The 19,652-nt window shown below is 41.0% G+C and overlaps 1 protein-coding gene across 1 annotated transcript in view; it reads right to left on the bottom strand.

Annotated features, from left to right (window-relative positions):
* Window positions 1-1,060: 1,060 nt before the first annotated feature.
* The window catches only part of LOC124613471 (odorant receptor 43a-like), a 65,701-nt gene continuing 47,109 nt past the window's right edge, over window positions 1,061-19,652 (bottom strand). The window contains exons 4-5 of the mRNA XM_047142178.1: window positions 12,163-12,318; window positions 1,061-1,183 (exon numbers count right to left, since the gene is read on the bottom strand). Coding sequence (XP_046998134.1) covers window positions 1,061-1,183; window positions 12,163-12,318 — 279 coding nt within the window. The remainder of the gene's footprint in view (window positions 1,184-12,162; window positions 12,319-19,652) is intronic.

Genomic DNA, 19,652 nt, shown 5'->3' with positions numbered 1-19,652 from the left:
ACCGTTAGGCCGTCTTCCGCTCACGCCCCAATATCGTGCAGCCCGCCTCCAGTGGTGTCGCGACAGGCGTGAATGGAGGGACGAATGGAGACGTGTCGCCTTCAGCGATGAGAGTCGCTTCTGCCTTGGTGCCAATGATGGTCGTATGCGTGTTTGGCGCCGTGCAGGTGAGCGCCACAATCAGGACTGCATACGACCGAGGCACACAGGGCCAACACCCGGCATCATGGTGTGGGGAGCGATCTCCTACACTGGCCGTACACCACTGGTGATCGCCGAGGGGACACTGAATAGTGCACGGTACATCCAAACCGTCATCGAACCCATCGTTCTACCATTCCTAGACCGGCAAGGGAACTTGCTGTTCCAACAGGACAATGCACGTCCGCATGTATCCCGTGCCACCCAACGTGCTCTAGAAGGTGTAAGTCAACTACCCTGGCCAGCAAGATCCCCCATTGAGCATGTTTGGGACTGGATGAAGCGTCGTCTCACGCGGTCTGCACGTCCAGCACGAACGCTGGTCCAACTGAGGCGCCAGGTGGAAATGACATGGCAAGCCGTTCCACAGGACTACATCCAGCATCTCTACGATCGTCTCCATGGGAGAATAGCAGCCTGCATTGCTGCGAAAGGTGGATATACACTGTACCAGTGCCGACATTGTGCATGCTCTGTTGCCTGTGTCTATGTGCCTGTGGTTCTGTCAGTGTGATCATGTGATGTATCTGACCCCAGGAATGTGTCAATAAAGTTTCCCCTTCCTGGGACAATGAATTCACGGTGTTCTTATTTCAATTTCCAGGAGTGTATCTGTGATGCTGTTTGTCACTGTCACTCAGTTTTCTAGTAAATAAAATTTAGTAGAACATCTGTTATTTGCGTCTTTGGGGTGACACTCATCAGATTTCTCTAGGTTTTGTTGCGGACCGTTTTGAATTAAGTCATGGCTCTGCGAACCTGTTACTGGAAATACCCACTACGCGGAACCCGATTCTGTAAATGACTTTCTTACGTAAACAGTTTGCTCTTCATTTTTTGAACTACGTTTTTTCGCTTTTTAACTCTTTATTCGGGCCAGGATGTTGGGTCGCAGCAGTTTCACCCAACTGTGCTGCTGTGTCATAAAGCGTAACAAATTCATTCGAGCCTGAAGCTGGTTCTGATCAGAAACTAAAGATACCTGGAGAAGAGATTCATCAGAGGCCTCTGGTGCAGTTACGCATGAAAGGGGTTTCTTAAAAACTTTTATCATACTGGAACTCATAGCTTGGATGGATATAACCGTCTCAGCCTTTTATCTTCTTTTTGATGCACCTGACTCCCATTTTCTCCCCATGTCTCTGTCTACTTACGGTTCCTCTAGACATGATGATCTAAAAAATATTTTTTGTTACACTTAACAACCAGAAAATTATGACCAGCGACCTACTATCGATATAAACCCGTACAGGCAATAGCAGCGTCATCTGGCGAGGAATGACTGCCAGTCACACAAACGCAATGTGCATGTGGTATCAGTGAGCGTGCTGTGTGTGTGTAGAATGAGGTAGGCGCGCGATCTATTTGACTCTGACCAAGGGCCGATTGTGTGGGCCCAGGGGCTCGGGCCGTACGTTTCGGAAATTGCATGACTTGCGGGTGTTCGAGGAGTGTTGCGGTGAGCATCTTCAACACGTGGCGAAGCCACTGTGAAACCATGTCCACAAATCGTGGGTTTGGGTGATCACCCCTCATCACTGATATCGGACGTCGTAGGCTGGGCAGACTGGTAAAACGGAACAGGCATCGAACTGTGGCACAGATAACATCAGGCTTTAATGCTGGGCAGAGTAAAAGTGTGCCCGAACACACAGTGCACCAAATACTCCTAAAACTGGGCCTCCACAGCCGACGATCTATGCACGTGCCAATGTTTGCATCACGACATCGGCAACTACGACTATAATGGGCACGTGACCATCGGCACTGGGCATTGGCACAGTGGCAGAGCGTTGCATGGTCTGATGAATCCCGATACCTTGTACATCATGCCGACGGGAGGGCGCGAATCCGGCGTCTTCCAGGGGAACAGATCATTGACGCCTGTACAGATAAGCTTACGGCGGCTCCATTATGCTCTGGGGAAGATTCAAGTGGGCATACCTGGACCCAGTAGAGCTCATGCAAGGCATCATGACGGTCAAGAAGTATCGTACACTGGTTATAGACCACGTACACCCCTTCATGATGATCATGCTTCCCGACGGCAGTGGCATTCTTCAACTAGATAATGCGCCATGTCACAAGGTCAGGTGTGTGATGGAGTGGTCCCGGAAACACAGTGACGTGTTGCATTTGATGTGATCGCTTCCCAACGCGCCAGATCTGAATCTGATCGAACACATCTGGGATATGATTGAACGTGGCGTCAGAGCTCATTGCCCCCCTACCCTGAATTTACGGAATTAGGTGACTTGTGTGTGCAGATGTGGTGCCAACTGCCTCCAGCAACCTACCAAGGCCTTATTGCTTCCATGCCATGACGCGTCGCCGCTGTTATCCGTACCAAAGGTGCACTCGCCGGCTATTAGGTAGGTGGTCATAACGTTGTGGCAGATCAGTGTGAGTAGCTTGATAAGTATAGAACTAAAGTACTCAATGTTTCGTATAGAGAGAAAAGGGTGTGTGATCATCATACATGGGAGAATATTTTTTTTATCCTAACATGTTGGATGGCAGAATAAAAAATATTAAAGTGTAAAAATTATTTACCAAATATTTATCTAAAATTTAAGACAGTAAAATAAAAAACTTGTTACAGGCAATTAAATACGTTGAAAATATATTTGGATAGTGACTTTATGACATAAATCACGCCACTATGATAAATATGTCATTAAATAGATAATAACTTATTTACAATAAACAAATAACCAATTTTTCAGTTAGTAATTAAAAGAAACGGAGTCAGGAGTTTTACACATGTGTGTCGCTGACTCAAGAGATTCATACCTTATTCCGTCTAGTATGCATGAGCGGATTCGCGATAGGTATTGTAAGTAGTCTGTTTGTATGTTGGCAGTGCTATAGACTGTGTTAATATCGTTGACAGCGCTCTGCGTCCTCGGCAAGAGATTCTGTGGTTGGACGGACTAGTAGTTAGCGAGTGGGTAGGGAAGTGTATGGGCATAATTTTCTTAGTGGGACTCTGTGTTGGTAGGACACGCAATGTAAAGTGAGATTAAATGATGTGTTTATAAGAAAATGTGCAAGGAAATATATGATAATGAATTTCGTTGTAATGTTTGGATAGTGGAATTATTGACAACTTCATAATTTTTTGGAACTGGATGTGACATGAATAAGGTAAAATTTTCTAAATACATTGTTTGCTCTTCAACAAAATCTTTCTTTTTGCTAACCATATGCCTCGTAGTAGTTAGAGTCTATAGTAGTTAGAATCTTTTTATGTAGCTGGCTGTTGTTCCTACTTGCTGTAATTGCTGTAGTTCGTGTTATGAAGATTTTCTGTGAGATAAGTGACTTATGAAAAAGAATGGGGTTTCCACTATCGGGATTCGTGATTGAAATGAGTCTAGGCAATTAACGGAGTTGGAAGTAGTTTCATACTTCTTTAATTTCAAAGTTTTTTGGACTTGTATTATTGTTAGGATTTCTTGCAATTTGGGGCTATTCCTTTGAGTTAATTATTGGAAGCCATGTTGTCAATGTATAGCAGTCAGATTGCGTTGGGCTTTTATACTGTGGGTTATAAATGAATAGGTTAAGTCTGAGTTGTCTTCGTCGGAGAAAATTTTGTAGGTCAGTGTCTAATATAATAAAAATAATTAAAGAACTAGTTTCAGTATATCCCGTGTGTCTCGTGTTATCGATCCACTTGAACCAGTCTGCAGTTCCAAACGTGTACCCTTGGGGTGCTGCTGTAAAGGTGTCCACATTAGGTGCATCGTGTAATAGGGACTCAACTTTCATAATGTTGCCAGACAACCTTAGATAAATACTACTACACTCGTACGGAAATAAATACGGATAACTAAATAGCTAAAATTTTAGTAACTTGAACAACTTTTCTGCGAGGCCGCCACATGCACGAGGTCACTAGCTGAAGACGACGCCTAACGCCGTTACTGATGAGAAACACATGTTATCGAAATAAAATAATCTTCAGTGCATTGTCGCAAGAAACGAAAAACATAGAAACATAAAATATGTTCAAGAAATGTCGGAAATACGCTTATACCTAATAATTTCTATATGGTTCATTGATTATTCTCATTGGCTCATCTCTGTTACTCTAATGTAAAATATATGTGATTTGTTTCTTATGTCTTTCATGTAAAGAAGATTTCTGCTGTTGTAATCGAGTACACAGCAGCCTGCTGAAGAAGAAGAAGAAGAACGGTGTGAGAAAGGTGAAAGTGAGAACTGCTGAGAGAAAAGAGGTATTGTGTGTATGAATAAACAACTCTGGGAGTGATGAGGTGAGTGGGAGATTTATAACTTAAGATTTTTATTCAATAACCGCACAGAGCATTACACATCACCAAAAGAAAGGAAACAGTAGGAAATAAGGAAATATTTCCTATTTACTTGATTTACTTGGATGGCGCGTGAACAAACGTTAATGGTTATTGACGGTCATCCGAAATTAATTTGAAGTAACACAGCTGACTGCGAATATCTTGGCATCAGCTGTGTTAGGTATAGATATACTGCTTATTAGTGACTTGTGAAAATTTGTGCCGGACCGGGTATGATGTCAAGATATTCGCATTCAATGAATTTATTTTGAATTATTTTCATATATTCAATTGTCTATTTATTCCACTTTCCTGCTGTGCGTATGACATCTTAGTTTTTATTTAAGTGTTCAGCGCTATTTCTGACTGTTTCGTTGAGACTCATGAAGTATCCATACACCTGTACTTTTCGATAGCTAGTAGATAAGTCCAAGGTTCTTTTTGTTGATATGTCATAAGCAGCAGGGTGTATCCCTTTACCATCTCGGTGACAAGCAGGGTGCGTGCAGTGATAGCAGATGCCCGATGTTGAGTCTTCAGCGTCCAGTGAAGTTCTGAAGAACTGCATAGTAAGAGTAACCAGCGTTCAGCAACTGCAACAATTGAGTCAGAAGTGAGCCGCGGTTTACCCATATACTGCAGTACATGTAGCAGTAGCAGTGGTGAAACAACAAAATGATTCTAACAACCGATTGGTCAGTCAGTTCTTTTTTTCTTTTCTTTTTGTTCTGTCGAATGAAGCAACTGAATGTAACTAGTCACCATGGTTACGTAAGCTCTACAGATGTTTTCCACCCACACTCTGGATTAGAGTGGTTTTACCTAATGTTAGACAACAAACTGAAACAAGTCTCTGACATTTAAGTCAGCTATGTGAATGTTTTGACTCATTGTGCGGAGAGGAGTGGTTTCACTCAGATACTTGTTCAGAGTTTTCGGATAAACTTAAGTTATGATAAGGGTTGCAAACTTTTATAACGACAAATAACGCATCATATTAAAAGTGAAAGTAGTTCTTAAATGAACTATTTTTAGAAATTCATATACTTACTTACCTAAATAAAAAGTTTTCGTACTTATGGCATTTCAGAGTATTTGGCTGGTTGTGAAAGACTAATAATTGATGCTACATTGTAAATTTATGTTGAAATAAATGAATAATTGTCTTTACAATTTAAATTTATTGGGGATATGTGTCTTTGTTGTCGTCGGTTTGCATCGGCGTACAAAGACGCCTGAAAGTTGCAAAAAACGCCTTGCAGTTAGCTTTGGGAAGAATGCACCGTAGTGCATTAAAGGTAGGACGTTCCTCGGGGACTGACAGACTCCCCGTCGGCACAGGTCTGCTGCTAGCCACGCCTACTGCCGTACAGTCCTACTGCCTTCTTACTTGGATAATCGTGAATTAAATGGATACGTACTAATGACAGAATTTATTAAATATGAAATGTGGGAATCCTTCATGACTTGCCATCTTTCAGATTCCTCTGGGATTCTACCAACAAACTGAACTCTGTCACCTGCTTTACCTACAACTGTGCCAACGTAAGTGTTCAGTTTAGTACTCTACGAAGTGTTACACCCGAGTATTTGCTTGAGCTGACCGGTTCCAGTTGTGACTTTTTGATGCTGTAGTCATGGGTCACTACGTTTTCTCGTTTTGTTGCGTGCTCAATTTTAAAGTTTTGAACTTTTAAAGCAAGTTGATGATTCTTTAAATGTTTGCTGATCTTTGAAATGTTATCACGATCTCATATTTGTGCAGGTTTGTCATTTGCAGATAGCTGTATCATTTGATAGAAATCGGTGGTTTGTACAAGTATTAGCACTGTCAGGTCATTAAAATACTAAATGAAAGCAAGGGTTCAAAAGTATTGCTGGGAGCTACATCTAAAGTTGCTTCTACTACTGTCGATGGCTCTCCGTCCAACATAGAATGCAGAGTCTTCCCTGCTAAGAAATCCCCAATCCAGTCAGAATTTTCGTAGGGTACCCCTGTATGAGCAAATTAATTTAAAACGTAGAATACTGAAATTCACTCTGCACAGTTGTGATCCCTATCGCCGAAGAAGAAATCAGTGCCTCATAAGACTAACCCCAATCTAGAAAATGGTTGGGACCGTTTCGTTACGCCTCCGTGGGAGGGAAGTGCCACGCCAAACCATGATAATCAGCTTCATGGAATGCATTTTTTCACAGCTCACTTCCAGTCTCTCATCTCTTACCGATACATGGCTCTGTGCCACAAATAGTAAGCCAACATTTATTATATATGAACTTAAGATTCCGCAGCTATATGTGGAGGTGACACGAGCGTGGTCGGCTGCTGCAGCCACTACTTCGTTGCCCGTCGTCACTTAGCATAGGAGAAAACAAATTTTTACAACTGTTAATATATAGCGGTTGTATAAAAATATGGAAACATCAAAAACACAACACATTACCACGCCCAGCACGGTGTAGGAGACCCGTTGGCATTGTAAACAGCCTGCAGCCCTCTGGAATGGATAAATACAGGTCCTGTATAGATTTGACGGTAGTCTTATAAAATTCTTCCCTCAAAATTGTACAAGGTCAGAGCACTGCGATGGAGGTGGATAGCGATCAGGCACCCTCCTCTCCAAACTAGACCATAAAGGCTCGATTGTACTGCGGGGGCCCGGGGAGATGTGACATTTCATCCTTATGCTCATGTAACCAGTTCTGCACAATTCAGACTATTTGAACGGGGGCCCCGTCAGCTTGAAACACAGAGTCAACATCTGGAAGCAAATATTGTACAATTGGTAGCACCTCACCAGCCAAAATGGTCACGTAATAGTAGGCAGAAATGCGAACGTTCAGAGTAGCCATGGGTCCCATCGAATACCACGATATGGCTGCCCAAATCATAATCGAACCACCATCATATTTCATTGTTGGGAGGTAATCTCGACCACAAGTTGGAAGCAGTGTGAAACAAAACTCCTCCAACCAAATGATATTCTTCCACTGCTCCATAGTTTAGGTTTTATGGCTTCTGTACTACATTCTCCTGTTATGAGCATTTGCATCACTGATGTGCTGATTTGAAATTGCGAATCACCCTTCAACTCCAGCTTATGGAGCTCCATTTGTGATGTTCTGGTGCTGACAGGGTTTACGAATGCGCCATTCAGTTCTGCAGTGACTTTTGCAGGTGTCGTTGTCTTATTATTCGTCATAGTCCTCTTCAATGATCGTCTGTCACGATCATTCAACAAACAGTTTCGTTCGCGATTTGACTTAGTGGATGACGATTTATTGCTTTGCCTGTACATGGCATAAATCTTCGAATTGGTGTCTCATGAAACACCAAGAACTTCGGCTCCCTTAGTTACGGAAGTACCCTTTGTACCGTGGAGTGTCAGCTGTGATGCTTCGCATACCTCTATGATGCTGAAGTTCGATCTATAGTGATCAGAGACGGGAAGCATCCTATACGATCATGCAACTTAATTAAAAGAGATGATAATGACACCAATGGAAATGTCTTATTGAATGTTGATTAACAGGCGTGGCCCAATCAAATATGACAATATGGGTACCATACTACGCACGTACACATATTAATGGTGGAGGAGATCATTTAATTTATAACGGAAATAAGTGGTCATTGTAACAATCACGCTTATTTTCGAAAAGCAAAACACATGAGATGAGATAAACAATTGAACATTTAATACCTGGATAAAGGATTCAGATAATGGACTCTAACCTAGGCAGAGGTGGATGAACAAGATAAGTGCAAAGTTATGCTGATAACAGACGAGTACGACCAGTGGCTGCAATTATTGTTAGTAAATTACAGACAAAACACGGAAAATTAGGATCAAAGATCAATGAGATCGCCGAAACGCCTATTGAAAGAATACTAGCTGGCTGCGAAATATTAAAACGGAATAATTGGCCCATAAAGAGAGAGAACTAATATCGTGTCACTACGGAATTTGCGATCGCGATCATCTCCTAGCGTAATGCAGAAAGCATTGGCAACGTCGGCTGGAGACTGAGTTGAGTTCTCTCTTTACAATGCGTTCTCAAGAGGCAACATTCTTACAAGGCTCACCTCATCATTCGTCCAGCAACAAGTCTGCATCCACTGTTTCCTAGAATCCTAACAAGAAGTCATTACCCTCAAAACTCCTAACATGGAGAGTGCTCGTTCATCACCTAGAATGAAGTTTTCTCTCTTCAACCAGCTGAAGTGTATTGTTTTCTTTCTAGACAGTCTCTAACCTCACTCTTTTTGTCACAGCAGGAATCCCACCTGCCAATCATTACAGACATTGCGAGTTCCATCCAGTAAAACTCAAGTACAGTTGTTAAACAATCTCCTACTCTTTCGCATTTTTTGTATTTCCAACCAGTAGTGCTGTGGGGTGAGGAGGGACGCAGAAAATCTCACCCACTTCGTCGTAGAACTCCAAACAGACCTATTAGACTCCCGACACGTGGAGGCGGATGAGCATGAACCAGAATGTTGGATTCTAAAAATTTAAATTGAACGTTATTTTGTGATGTCGCTCCTGAGTCGACATGGTAGCCATCTCTGGGAAGCAACACCGCTTGATATTCCTTATCTTGCTAAAAGGCTGTCTGTTTTAAACGGAAAAAACATATGTGAAAACTTATCTTAGGAACTGCTGTAGTATTTTGATAAAGTTTTCACTAATAGATAGACTGATTCACAAGGAAGGTTTATGTGCATGTAAGATGTAATGTCCAAAGAGTATGGGATCGGGGACACGAATGGACGTGAATGCTGGTCTGTCTACCTGAGGCGGCGATTTTGCCTCCAATTCTGAAGCTTTTATGTTGTCTCGTCCCTCTTAAAAGGACTGTGTAGCTGGTAGGCTCCCAACTGTGCCGTCCATTCGAAAAGAAGGCAATAAAAGGGTAAGTCAGTAGAGGTCCCGAATATTAACTGCAGTTACTATGCAGCGTCCAATGATTGACGATTTGTTCATGGGAAAAGAGCATAAAAGTGATCTGAAATGCGTCGGGAAACAGTCTGAGAGAAAACTGGACACCTACGGTGTGAGCAACAACAATCTGCCCAATTTCGAACTGAGTTAGCTTCAAAATGATGCACTCACAACTACCCAAAACACTGAGCTGGCCACTAATGACACTTTCAACACAAGGAGAACATTGTACAGGTGCTTCTCGTGCTCAAATACTACAGCGTAACCTACAGGCAATGACACCACCTGTATGTATGTTCAAACATGTATTTCTCGCGGTGTTTCCATGTTTCTGTCCAGTCTCTGCATATACGAATACTTCCCTCTAGGTGCTTGAAATATGATGTTTCTTCGACACGTGTGTGAAGTTTCAAACAATTTAAACAGGTGAAAGTGACGTAGTGAACAATCAAACGGTGTCTGCAATAATCGAGTTACAGCCGGTGTGCTGTTGTTGAATTCATGCTTGTGGAAAAATAAACAGCGGAGAACATCCAAAAATGTTACTGTGCAGTGTATCGCAATGAGGTAATTGATAGGACTACTTTTGGGCGATGAGTAAAGAGAGTTAAACCGCCAGAAAGAGCAGCAACAGCAACAACTGACATCCCTGATGGGCCACTTTCGGTGCGTGCTAGCACAGCTACTGCTCCCGACACAGTGAATTGCACGGATACCATTATTCGCGGCGACGAGCGCCTCATAATTCGACAATTTGCTGTAGGTAAACATTGAATTTGCGTGTGCATTGACTGAGGCCTATGGTTATTCAAAGGTGTGTTCAAATGCGTTCCACGAAGGCTCACAACAGACCACAAGATTCATTTCACGTGAATTGTTAGAGCTTCTTGAGACCAATTGAGAATCCTTTCTGTCATTGTTCGTTATAGGTGGCGAAACCTGTGTATCTCACACTTAGCTGTGAATAAAAAGGCAGTCATTGGAGTGGCATTATCACGGAGGGTTATTTGTTGAACGACCTGTGTACTTTCACAAAAAACTTCATAAAACTTTTTATTTTTGGTTAATATACTTCTCATTTCATTTCATATTTCTCTTAGATTTTTGTCAGTACTGACTTCATTAGGTCAGTGCGCAAGTTCGTAGCGTTAACCGTAAGTTTAATAAAGACGACAAATACATATAACAGACTTCACATCAATAATACATTGTCCGTAGCCACTTACAACAGGGTTCCGATGATGGAGTAACTTTTCGATGCCGCGACTGTAGAAATTACGTGGTACTGAGGCGAATAGCTTGTTAAGTCACGTTCGGAGTGCCCTTTTCATCCGGGAAGAAAGTTCCTTGAAGGTTGTTCAATAGACACTGGAAAAGGTGAAAACCTGGGGGTGCAAGATGAGGTGAATAACGTGGGTGCGGAATGACTTCCCAACTCAACTCGTGTATCGTATTTTTTGCCAGTCTAGAAGAGTGGTGGGGGGGATTATTATGGAATAGTGTCACTTCACGCAGTCTTCCTGGTCGCTGTTCTCGGACTGTGCAAGACGTCTCAGTTGTTGACAATACATGTCAGTAGTGATGGTTACAGCTCGGAGAAGAAATCTGTAATACACCACACTGCATAACATTATCTTTTTTGGGTGCGCGTGGGTCTTTACACGGGAAGTTGCACCTTTCTTTGGGTTCAAACATTCTTTTCCTTATGTTTGCATACACACACCATTTCTCGTCACCAGTAACGGTGAAGGATAGGACTGGTCGGTGTTATTCACGACCCAATTGACGACGAGCAAGCAGGGGTGCACATTTGGCTACCTGCTGATTTTTGTGCATTTGGCTCAAAGCATGCAGTATTACACACCCAATTTTCGAACCTTCGCCATTACACGCAAATGTCGCACAATGGTGGAACGATTACAGTTCATCACATTTGTCAGTTCTCGAGTACACTGACGTGGGGTATTGTGGATTAATGCATTTAATCGATCTTCATCAAACCCTGAAGGTCTTCCTGAACTTGGAGAGTCACTGATGTAAAAAAGATGTTCCTTAAAACAGAAAAAAAATTTCTTGCCGTGCTCTGTCCAATGACATTATTCTCATACGTGGAATATACGTTTCTGGCTGCCTTCAATGCTGTCACCCCTCTACTGAACTCAAACAGAAGAATATATCGCCAGTGTTACGATTTCTCCACTTGGCGCTCCATTCTTTTTTGCGCCGAAGCTCCTGTCGCAATCTCCAAACGACAAAATGATAATACGTAAACTCAAATAGCAACAGTGAACTACAAAAAAAATTGACAATCAATGAATAAACCCATAGCAACCAGAATACCAGCATGCAAAACAAAAACGCTGCGAACTTATGTGCTAACCTAATTTATCCATTTTTCTGCCACTGCCAGCTCCTTTGTTAACCAATTACAAAGGGAGGAGTAATGATAAATACTGGACACGAATTTTGAAAGGATCATGTACTGACTCTTCGTCGTTTTCTAAACTCAATATTCGAACTGCCCCTTTGAAAGAACCATTCTATGTTACCTGCGGAGCCCTTGTCCAGTTGAGCTACTGGTCCGTCTCTAAGGACCACACTGTCGTCAAGGTGTGGCATCATGACGAAACAGAACAGAGAATTAATGCTGTGACGTGCAAAACAAACAGTGCGAACAGTAGTTAAACTCTTACCGAGAGGAAGGTGGCCCTCTGTATGGGGTAGATGCCGCCGGCGGTGAGTCTGAGCGCCCTCTGCGCCCTCGCCATGATCAGCAGCGAGGCTTTCCGGAATCTGGCGTCGGCGTCAGGCCAGCCACAGCTGTATGCAGCCAGAGACACCAGCTCACCCTGCAACCACACAGCCGTTTCGTCACGCACAGCCGAAACAGCTCCACTTTTGTCTCTACCTGAATAGAAGCTACTTCTTCAATGTTACATGCTTCTCAAACGTAAGCACCATGAACATCATTAACACTCCAAACAAGTTATCTTGAGAAATCATCCATAGAGCGATTTAGTGACTTTTAGTGGTACTTTCTCAGTGACATGTTCAAATATTATGGATTTTAGTCATAAGAATAACGGTGAAACAAGTAGTCCAGTATCTTAAAGAGTTCAGATCATTCGTAAACACAACCACTAATAAAAAAATAAATGATCACAATCACAATTTAATGTAATTCTCGAGTTGGGTTGGGTTGTTTGCGGGAGGAGACTAAACAGCGAAGTCATCGGTCTCATCTGAGTAGGGAAGGATGGGAAAGGAAGTCGGCTGTGCCCTTTCAAGGGAACCATCCCGGCATTTGCCTGGAGGGATTTAGGAAAATCACGGAAAACCAAAATCAGGATGGCCGGACGCGGGATTGAACCGCCGTCCTCCCGAATGCGAGTAATTCTCGAACTTTATGATAAAATATAATTGAAGTTTCATGAAGCGTTAATTAGCAATCTGTCACAGTTGCAGTTCGTATTGTAAGAGGTCCATGACTAAGTGCTAGCACAGTAGAACAGATGTAATTTCGATGGATGGAAATGTTTCAAAAAAATCACAGGCTGCCTGCGATATGTAAGCTATAAGAGAATCTCAGACCAGAGAGCAGTGTTGTATGCACTAAGAGCAGTGTCCGTGGGAGTAAGTAATAGCTAGCAGTCGTGTGTATGGAGTTGGCTGGGCCGGTCGTGGGGAGCGATGGCCGTGCCAGAGCGATGTAATATAAGGTAAGAGCAGCCGCGCCCATATGTAGTTTGTTACAACAAAATTTGCACTAGTGTTTTATCAAGTCCCATGTAAATGTTTTAAAAAATCTTTTAATAATAATCATTTTTATAAAAGTAACTTTTTGAAAACATTCATCTGAATTTAAAGAATTTGTTAATTTATGCAATCCATAGTTATCCCGATTATCGTAAAGAAAAATCAGTCGTTTCCTTTTATACATGACAAATCTAGCGGCCAGCATTGCACTGGCCTGTCCCAGAAAAATTTCTTATAGGAGCAGATATATACGCGTTATCCGGCGACTTCATTGAGGTAAGAATTTTCAATTTATTCTGAATGATCTTTCAGGGCCATGACGCAGCACTGCTGACGTCCAAAATTTACTAGTTTAAATTCACAGTCAATTATTGAAAGGTTATAAGTGAGCCACAATTTTATTGAGAGGTTAGTCACATTTTATTATTGGTAGATTTCGGAATTTATCTGTTGGGAGGTTACACTGAATGTGAATGTTATACATATTTTTTCTGTTGGGACGTTACAATATATTTGGCGACTCATACCTGGCCTACTGAGGTTGCAGTGAAAGCGCCTGATCTTAATAGCAAACATCTAAATGACAATAAATGCTTTATAAAATATTCGCAGATGAATGTCACCTCCAAGCAACGCAGAATCGAGATGGAGTCCCTTGCTTAGGGGCACATGTTGCTTCTGACAGTCATCTGCGAACATCTTATAAAGCATGTATTGACATCTTGATGTTTGTTATTACGATCAGTCACTTTCACTGCAGCCTCAGTAGGCCAGGCTTGAGAATGAACCAGCTGGTTCGAAACCAGTCGCCAAAAGTATGTACTACGACTGTGACACATTGTTAATAAACGCTTCATGAAGGATTAAAAATGTTGCTGCTCCTGTTCAATAAAATGTTGAAACTGAAAAATAACTGAAGTAGTCTGCTGCTACTTTTCACACAACTGGTCTTGCCACTATTATTTATTCTCCCGATAGCACTCAGTCAATTTAATATGATTTATTTAATTTATTAAGCATTCAACATGAGAATGTTACCATCTTGTTCTAAAACTGGTTAATATTTTCACACGTTAATATGTGAACGGGGATCGAAATACTCGTTTCTAACTCACTTGGTAAATTACTGTAGTTTCTAATAACCAAATGAAATACTGTATTGGCTTCGGACTCGAGTAATATTTTTGAACGACGGTAGTTTCACCTTTGTTAACTTTATATAAAAATATCACCACAATTGTTTATGTACAGTATCCGCTAATATTGTATGATAACTATTATCGAAAACTAGTTCAACTAAAACAGTAATTTGTTCAGTGTTAGTTTTTATTATCATTTCCACCTGTTTTTCACGAAACTGTCAAATTTCAGGCAGAATTATAATTTGTCGTCTTGGCAATTCTTTAGTTTCTCGCTATCGCTTGCTTCTGCTCCGTGTGTGCCAAATCTCAAGTGATTGTTCCAGCAGCATTCGATGTTGTACCGAGCCCTGCGGTCTACTAGGACATATCGAGATCGTTCGAACGCGAGTATCGCTTATACGGCCCTCCTCAACAGTCTGGATCAAGTCTTTCAACTAGACCACATTTTGGTTACATGTGTGTACCTTACCTACCCCATTAATCATACCAAGCAAATATAACGTACAGTTTAACATGGAAACTGAATCACGTGTCGTTTTTGTCGAATCTTCATACCAGTGATAGGTCATGCCTAGTTTAAAGGCACACTGAAACTCTAAGAAAATCGTTGCGCCATTTAGTGCTTTAAAATGCTATCCTGTCCTGCCTATAAGTGGTATATTGTTCAATAAGTGACGTCATAGAATACAATCACAATTCTATCGCTCGATACCAGACATAGCATTGGCATCATCAGAACGGGAAGAAATTACATGTGGTGTCCCACAAGGATCCATCTTAGAGCCATCGTTTTTTCTTGTGTACATTAATGATCTCTCATCAGTTACACTGAAAGAAGCAGAGTTCGATTTGTTTGCAGATGACACAAGTATTGCAATAAATAGTATGTTGAGTGTAGTTCTAGGAAGATCTGCTAATGATATTTTCATGGATATTAATAAATGGTTTAAAGCCAACTCACTGACATTAAACTTCGAAAAGACTCACTATATCCAATTCAGAACATGTAAGAGGTTTTCACCCAGCATGTGCATAAAGTATGAAGAAGAGCAGATAGAAGAGGCTGACAGTCTTAAATTCCTGGGATTACAACTTGATAATAAATTCAGTTGGGAGGAGCACACTCCAGAACTGCAGAAATGCCTTAACAAATTTGTATTTGCAATTCGAGTGTTAGCAGATATAGGCAGCATAAAAATGAAAAAGCTTGCATACTTTGCCTACTTTCATTCCATAATGTCATATGGTATAATATTTTGGGAGTCCGAAAGCGTGTAATACGTATTATTTGTGGAGTAAATTCATGAACGTCCTGTAGAAACCTCTTCAAAGAACTGGGTATACTAACTACTGTCTCTCAGTATATTTACTCCTTAATGAAATTTGTTCTAAATAATATATCTCTTTTTCCAACAAACAGTTCAGTTCATACATACAATACCAGGAACAAAAATGATCTGCACAAGGAGTTAAAAGCACTTACTTTAGTACAAAAAAGGGGTCCACTACTCAGGAACACACATCTTCAATAATTTGCCAGCAAACATAAAAAATTTAGTTACAAATAAAGATCAGTTTAAAAGGAGCCTGAAAGACTTATCAGGGGCCAAGTCCTTCTACTCCACTGACGAATTTGTTAATAGAAACAAATGATGTATTGTATATGCTCATACTATTAGTATTGTCATTTCAGCTTAAAAAAAGATGTATTGTATATACTCATACTATTAGTATTGTTATTTCAGCTTAAAAAAATTGACATGTTCCACATCCACGAAGATCTCCTCAGAACGGATCTATGGAACGGAAAACTAATCTAATCTAATCTATTAAGATTAATCGCAGGACATGGGTGTTAGAACTATTTCGTTAACTCTGTACGTGGGGAAAGTCAATAGTTGTAAATAATTGATTCTTGCAGTTGTAGTTACTGTTGCTCATTGTGCTGAAAATAAATGGGGTATTATTTTGCCAAGTGGGTGCCTGGATCTCGAAAGCGTTTAGGAACAATATGCTAATCTTCTTCTTGATCTCGAAGTTCAATCATAATTCCTCCTACAAAAATCATCAATGATGCAGATGCATCATATTCTCATAATTATGTAATCATATATATATGTAACTCCTTTAAAACTAAACACCAGTTGAAGTCAGTATACCGTGTATTTCTCACTTTTAAATAACAAAGAAACACTTTTTGCACATGTGTACAACAGGGACTAGTTAATGCCGACTCCTCTCCTCCACAGCCCACAGCCAACTCCCTACGTGAAAGAGTAACATGAACCAAAGATACAAAAGTTTTACAACGATAACTCGTACAATCGATTCATGTCGCTATTTGTTCACAGATGACATATAATGTAGAATAATTGACATCGAAGAATGATTGCATTTTTATTAAATTTGGATAATCAATTAGGCTTGGCAGCAATAAATTATAATGCTTTTTAAATATTCTGTATAGTTTACATTGCTTCAGAGATACACAAGCACAAATCTTGTGATAGAATTATCAGAATACGCTATATAATTATCCTCACTTAAAAGATATAGCTGTTACTTGTTAAAGTGACATAACGTGCATCTTTGGTTAAGATCGAAATTCCCTGCTGATAACTGGTGAGTGGAATTATAACTTTCCACTTGTGGTAATCAACGTTCTCAGCAGGAAGACTAAAACACAAAGTAATAGGTTTTCAGAACCCTGCTGTTCTGTTCACTTTTACTGTACGAAGGCACTAACCATAGCGATAATAATAATAATAATAAAGGTAGTACACATAGCATGTCTAAAGAAAATTTATTATTTTAACATTCATACAGGGTACACTAGGAACAACAAACATTTCCACCAAAAAGTCAATCTCAACAACCATCTGTCCGTCTGCCCATATGAAATTGTTTCCTTCTTACTCCCTGCAGTTTGGTGATAAGTAGGTGAGTGTGTGTTTTGCATACATGTTTATTACACTTTCCACACACGTGTTTGTTTTATTGTCATTGTTTCAAGGACAGAACTTAGAACGTGCACGTTCAGAAGAGTTTCTTGTTGTTGCTGATTTAGCCACACCTGCCACTCCTTCAGGTTCCTGGATACTCCTGATCATTCTCGAAGAATCTTCTGTTCTTGGAAAATGCTTCCTTGGTGCAATATGCTCTGTAACCAGTTCCTCCAAAATTATTCTCCATCTACTCAGTCTTCTTGCCTTCGAGTTAGTAGGGACAATCGAATTCCAAAGATATATGCATTACAAGCAGCAACATCACAAATATTGCAGAAAACTAAAATGGGCCATCTATTTGTTTTGACTTGGCAAGACAGCCAAGCCAATAGGAGGTGAAGCCGAAAGGCACGCGTTTAAGCTCACGCAGGCTGGCGTGAGGTCTGGAACAGTTAAAGGATTTGAGTCTAGCAAATAAAGTACGTAGCTGTTGGAATACTTAACTTTAATCCATAATTGGTGAACATCGGTCTGACGGTACATGCATCACAAGATAAATAGCAAATGATAATGGCGCCTTGCTAGGTCGTAGCAAATGACGTAGCTGAAGGCTATGCTAACTATCGTCTCGGCAAATGAGAGCGTAATTTGTCAGTGAACCATCGCTAGCAAAGTCGGCTGTACAACTGGGGCGAGTGCTAGGAAGTGTCTCTAGACCTACGGTGTGGCGGCGCCCGGTCTGCAATCACTGACAGTGGCGACACGCGGGTCCGACGTATACTAACGGACCGCGGCCGATTTAAAGGCTACCACCTAGCAAGTGTGGTGTCTGGCGGTGACACCACACTATTGTTTCTTTGTTTGCATTTATATGTACCTGTAAGCCGATCGAGTGTGTCTACAGCCGCTTTGATTGAATTATAATCTGAAATATTATTGGCCTCTTATCAGCACTGTCACTTATTTCCCAACCACGGTGGAGAGTACTCATTAGTACAACATTCTTATTTCTCTCAGGAATATAACTGACCACCGTAATACCATTTGTGAAACAAAATGAAGAGCTATGACCCTCCCTGTTGGTCACAATTTGTGGAAGCTCTGGCTTATTTTTACGTACGGTTCCTAACATTATCAGTTTCCTTGTCAGGGGCAGGTGTCCAAATTGTTTAACATTAAAAAAAGCTGTCACAAGTTACATTCTGACCTCACAAATCAGAGGTAAGGTCAGCAATTGCTCGCATTCCCTGATTTTTTTTCTGGAGCTGATCCATTCTCCTTTCCAGTATAAATTTGGGCTTTCAGTACATGTGAAGATTTGCTGTCACACAGAGTCCATATTTTGATCCCATGTTTTGACGATTTGCTTGGGATGTACTGCTTGAATGGTCTCCAAATGCTACCAGCTGCTCATCGAAGGTCACATTTTTCCCTGGATTACACAGTTTAGGAAGGTTTCTAACCACTTCCCCCAGATACTGCGAATTGCGCCGAATTTATCAGTACATCTTCTTTCTTCTCTTGTGGATGTCTTACGAAATCGCAATACGCTCGCGATATTTTACAGAATGTTTCTAGGGACATGGTTGCTCGAAATATGTGCCGCCTAGTTTCCTTATCCCACAAACTTTACGTAGATTTCTCATGCGAGCGATATACACCCGCAAGGAATAGGAGTCCTAAGTAGACGCGAAAAAGAAAATCATCATTGTTTTTCCATTGTTCACCATAAACTCGTTTCCCTCAATATCTGAGATATCTATTATTTCATTCCGAAGCGCTGCAGAAAAGAATACTGAAAATGAACTTTTTACATCACTTATTCTTCTGCTTGCATACCTGGTAACTCCTGGGGTACTCTTGATGACGTTCGATGCAGGTAAGCGGCCGTGTTGTTCTGGTGGTTGCGACTGCCATTCTGTGATCCCGTTTTTAGAAATATAAGTCTGAACACTACATTGAATAGGCTGTGGACTGTCATCAATGTCATCAGAACACACACTTTCAGACGCATTATTAGCATGGTCTTCGAACTCGGAAAGTGATCCGTCGCCTGTTGAGCTGTTTACTCATTCTTCCAACTCAGCGTCAGTCAATGATGTAACTGCCATGATGTCACAATTTAGACCGATCACAAACGACAGAGAACACAAACTGAGCAGAAACAATGAATAATTCGAACATTTGACAAGTCGTAATGACAAGTCCATTGTTATAAACGCAGCGCCTTTGTTGACATGTTGAATGTTGAGAATAAGTATGAAGAATGAAAGTCATTACTATTATAAAATATGAGACAACCAGAAAGCATTTGACTTTAGAGCAATCATATTAATGTCT

The sequence above is a fragment of the Schistocerca americana genome, chromosome 4 (assembly GCF_021461395.2).
Source record: "Schistocerca americana isolate TAMUIC-IGC-003095 chromosome 4, iqSchAmer2.1, whole genome shotgun sequence".
In the NCBI taxonomy this organism is placed as follows: Eukaryota; Metazoa; Arthropoda; class Insecta; order Orthoptera; family Acrididae; genus Schistocerca; species Schistocerca americana.
The sequence above is the reverse complement of the archived record's forward strand: the minus strand, read 5'-3'. Positions and strand labels throughout refer to the sequence as shown.